Below are 4,633 nucleotides of genomic sequence, written 5' to 3'. Positions count from 1 at the left end.
TGTATTGAGATGGAAAGATGAGGCCCTAGATCCTGAGGTCTCTTCACCTCTCAGCCTTGGGGTGTGTGTGTGTGTGTGTGTGTGTGTGTGTGTGTGTGTGTGTCCCATGGTCAAGGTCAGCAGCATGGCCGCCATTACTCCAGCACCCCTGAACCTGTTACTTCCTCTGTTTTTAATACTCTTCTTCAGGTGTCCTCCCGGCTCACCCCCTACCTACCCTCAGACCCCTGCTGACACTCAGGGGCATCCTAGGGAGACACTTGCCTTGACCCCCACCTCTATAGTCCCTGTCTTCACTTTCTGACCTTTCCCTGCTCTGTTCCTTCATGACACTTGTGGGTACCTGATATCACATCTGGATTTTTCCTTGTCTGTCTCCTCCCCATGGAATGTGAGGTGCATGCAGGCAGGGGCTTGTCTGATGTTGTTGTACCCCCAGTGCCTGGGACAGGCTGCAAATACCTGTGGGTGAATGAATGAGTGTTCCCAGGGCCCTCCTCTCCTGGTGTGTATTTGCCTGTTTCTGAGGGTGGTGGTAAAGAAATTGTTTAGTGCCCCCGGTTAAGCTTTTTGTGTCTCCTCAAATAAATTGTTATTATCATCAGTTTTCAAAATGCAATACTCTGTGATGAAAGACTTAGAAAATGAACAGCAGTTGAAGTTTTCCTGCCCCTTCCAGACCCTGAGATTTTCCTGTTGCTGAGCCCCTCCCCCATTGTACTCTGCTCCAGTGTCCTCTTCCCTCAGGTCCCAACAGAAGCCCCTCCACTTTTGTAAGAGCCCTCTCCTACCCAGGAGACCCCAGCCACTCTGTCTCCCATCCTCCCGTCCCCTCTCACCGGCCAGCAGGAACCCCTGCCAGCGGACACGCCCTCTGCGGGCAGAGGCTGAGGGTTGCTCCATGGTGTCTGCTCTCTTTTCCGTAGTTCCTTCTGAGAAGAGCTTGGGCTCCAGAGACCTCCCAAGAACCGCTGTCCCAACGTGTGGGATCTGCTGTTCCTCCTCCCAGTGTGTTGAGCCTCCTCCCGGGGCAGGAGGCTTCTCTGGTCACGTGGACTGGGGGCGGGGACTCTGCCCTTGAGGTCCCTCTCCCTTCCTTCCCTGTTACCTTCCGTCTACATTTCTGTTCCCTGTAACTGCTGAGGACTCTGCCTGCTTCAGCTGTGACTCCTCGCCCTACACGCACACCGATACATGCAAACACACAATCACACACAGAAACACACAGCTTGTTAAGCACAAGCCTGGGGTGTCCGTGTCCAGGCCATGTTCTACTTTAGATGCATAGTAGCCTCCCTCACAGCTCTCTCTCGTCCCCATCTGGCTTTTCTCTTCAGAGCAGAGCCTGGTGGCTACATGAGAAACTTTTTTTTTTTTTTAAGCTGAGCCGTCCTGCCACCTGTTGGCAGCTCAGCTTGGTCCAGGAATCGAACCGGCGACCTTGTTGCTCAGAGCTTGCACTCTTGAGCGAGCTCTTAACCAACGGAGCCACTAGGCTGGCCCTGAAACTCTTGTTACAGGGAAGTCACCCACACTGTGCATCAGATCACCTGTGAAGCTTTATAAAGATTCTGATGCCCAGCTAACCTGGATACCAGCCAGGCTGAGACCCTGTGGGGAGGGGGTAGGGCAGTTGCCCCCCCACACACACACACACTTCTGTGGGAGGGGCTGCAGATCCTACTAAAAAGCAGACTGTGACTCCACCATGTGTGTGGTGGACCAAAAGTCTGCATCTAACAAACTCTCAGGAGACACTGATCATACTGGCTTGTGGAGCACACTTTCTGTATCAAAGCTGATGGGGACCCCTGTCCCCTAAGAGTACAACTCACCTACCTATCTCAGCATTGGCTCTGCTGTGTCCTGGTTTTGGGTCCCTCAGCACCATACAGAGAGCCCCAGGTGTCCCTGAACCTGGTGAATATCTCCATTTATGATGCAGAAATCCAGCTGGGCACCTGGGTGTTCCCCATGTTTTCAAAGCTCTGGGAAGACTGGATTTCCTCCCAGCAGGAAGGTCACAGAGATGACTGGAGGTGAGAAAAGGGTGAGCTGCATAAGGACTGGTGAGGGTGTTGTGTCTGCTTTCTTGCGGGCCGTGAAAGAATTCACGAAGTCAGGTAGAAATATAGAAGATTATTAAAGTAAGAGAAGGGTGGCTGGGCAGAGTCTGCGGACAACTACTGCAAACTACTACGTCGAGTCTTTGTTTGCTTCAAGTTTTATATTTTCCTGTAGTTGGAGGATGGGGAAGCTGTGGTTAAGCTGGTTATCACAATCTTTGCATACGTTATGTAGATTTAAATTAGAGCCTGGAGTGTGGATCCTATACATATGCAAAACCTCTCCCAAGTCACTGGCCTAAGTAAGTAGAAACTTTGAAACTGCATAGTAAATGAATAGGAAGCAGAATCATTAAGAGACAAAGAAAAGAAACCTTTCAAAAAGCCCCAAGGTAAATTATTAATTTGAATTATATCGGAGGTCCAAATCTCAAAAAGAGAAGATTTAATGCCACCATTACAATCCCTTGTCTTAACGGAGGGGACGGACCCACCTTCTATCTCCAGGTGTCGCCAGCCTGGTCTCTGCTTCCAGGAACAGAGACCCAGGACCAGGCAGGCGTCTCAGAAAGACCTGCAGTTCCCAGATGTGAAGGGGGAGGTGTCCTGTGTGTCCTGGGAAGAGAGGATGGTGTGTGTTGGGGAATGGCGGGGGGAGTAGTATGGTGGCTGTGGGCTCCCTTGTCCTGGGGGGGAAGTTTTCAGGGAGAACCTCTCTCTCCATGTCTGTAGGCTGAGCCCTGGCTCAGAGCTTAGCTTGTCCATGTGCTCATTGACCATTGGGGCAGCCTCTGTCCTCTGTGTTAAGACAGGGGGGATGTAACGGTGGCACTAAATCTTCTATATTGAGATTTGGATCTCTAGGATAATGATTTAACAAGTGTAATGTAGCTTGGGGCTTTTTGAAAGCTTTCTTTCCTTTCTTTGCCTTTTAATGATTCTGCTTCCTGTCCATTTACTGTGCATACGAGTTTCAATGTTTCTATTTACTTCGGCCTAGTGCTACCCTGTGACTAGGCAGAAGTTTTGCATCTGTATGGGATCCGCTCCTGGCTCCAACTTAAATCTGCATAACATGTGCAAAGGTTGAGAAACATGTGCAAAGGTTGAGATAACTAGCTTAAATGCTTCCCCCACCCCAATTGACAAAGCCGAACTGAACAGAAAATTCCACTACTGGCCGAAGCAATTTACATGCTGGTTAGGAAATATAAAACCTGAGACCAAACAAAGACTCGATGCAATGGTTTGCAGTAGTTTCCAGCAGACTCTGCCCAGCCGACCCTTCTCTTACTTTAATAAATCTTCCTTCTATGTCTACCTGACTCGTGAATTCTTTCACGGCCCGCGAGCGAGCAGACACAACACTCTGCATGGAGGATTTTCTTGTGTTCACCCCGCCTTCCTCATGGGTGGTGCCAGGCAGGCAGCCGGGAGCAGCACAGGGACCCCAGACAGAGCAGGTGCTCTTAGGTCCCTAGAAGGAGCAAGTGGGACACAGCAGGCACGTGGGAGGGGCCCAGCAAGGTCTGTGGGATGGAAATCAGGCTCCTCTTCCATTTCCGTTGCCAAAGCCAGGTTCATGTGTTAATTTCCTGTGTGTTGTCTGTGTGTCCCAATCTCGTCCCTGGAGGGCACGACGAGAGTGGGCCCTTCTTGGTGTGACATCTAGGTTCTTGGCAGCTGGAGCAAAGACTTGAACGAGATACGGAGGTAAAGTAGTGAAAAGGCAGTTTTATGAAGAGATAGTACACTTCCAAGAATAGAAGCAGACCCAAACAGTAGAGAATGGCTCAAGGGCCCATTATTAGAAGAGAAATTACACTTCAAAGAGTTTGGAGCCGGTCACGCACAAAGGAAGGAGCTTAGAAGGCGCTCAAGGCTCAAGGGGTTCAAGGTGGCATTATGAGGAGAAAAAGTACACTCCAAAGAGTTGGGAGCGGGCCGAAGAAAGGCAAGGCTCAAAATGCTCAAAAGGGCTCAAAAGAGGCCTGACTGCCCCGGACTTGGAGTTTTTATCTCTTTTTCTCTAGAATGGGCTGTTCTCCTCTGAGTGTGGGACCACCTGATTGACACCTGTGATTGACAAGAGACTATAATGGGGAAGGGAGGTCTTTTGGGCGGTCACATTCTGTTGGACATGCAGGAAGGCAAAGACCCAATGCTTGCCTCTAACTGCCTGTCTTGTTTCCCTTTGAGAGATGTGATCCCCACAAAATCTCTATGGGAAGTTGAGGGACAGGAGATCTTTTCTTCTGTATCTGAGTCCTGAGGGGCAGGGGTGTAGAGGTGTCACTCAGATGAGAGGAAGGGGTCTCAAGATCCGCCTGGAAGACCGTGTTGGCTTCTTCAGTTGTGACTGGCAATCTTGCTGGGGTATCATCTGTATTCCCAAGGACCCTGAATGAGGAAAAATAGATTTTAATTAATAAACCTGTTAGCTGTCATGGAGCCTGTAGCCATTTGACTGGTGGCATCAATTGTGTGGGCCCAGAATGGGTTTGGAAAAAAATCATTAGGCTTACTGGCCTGGGGGATATTAGGAAGTCACAGGCTTTCAAGTAGTT

General features: G+C 49.9%; 1 protein-coding gene across 1 annotated transcript in view; it reads right to left on the bottom strand.

The window, feature by feature from the left end:
• The window catches only part of LOC109374443 (carcinoembryonic antigen-related cell adhesion molecule 1-like), a gene marked incomplete at its 3' end in the record, with an annotated part of 67,567 nt that extends 66,545 nt beyond the window's left edge, over window positions 1–1,022 (bottom strand). The window contains exon 1 of the mRNA XM_019629018.1: window positions 840–1,022. Within this exon, the coding sequence (XP_019484563.1) occupies window positions 840–903 (64 nt within the window). The remainder of the gene's footprint in view (window positions 1–839) is intronic.
• Window positions 1,023–4,633: the final 3,611 nt, after the last annotated feature.

The sequence above is a fragment of the Hipposideros armiger genome, unplaced genomic scaffold, assembly GCF_001890085.2.
Source record: "Hipposideros armiger isolate ML-2016 unplaced genomic scaffold, ASM189008v1 scaffold_824, whole genome shotgun sequence".
In the NCBI taxonomy this organism is placed as follows: Eukaryota; Metazoa; Chordata; class Mammalia; order Chiroptera; family Hipposideridae; genus Hipposideros; species Hipposideros armiger.
This window is presented reverse-complemented; position numbering and strand designations above follow the sequence as displayed.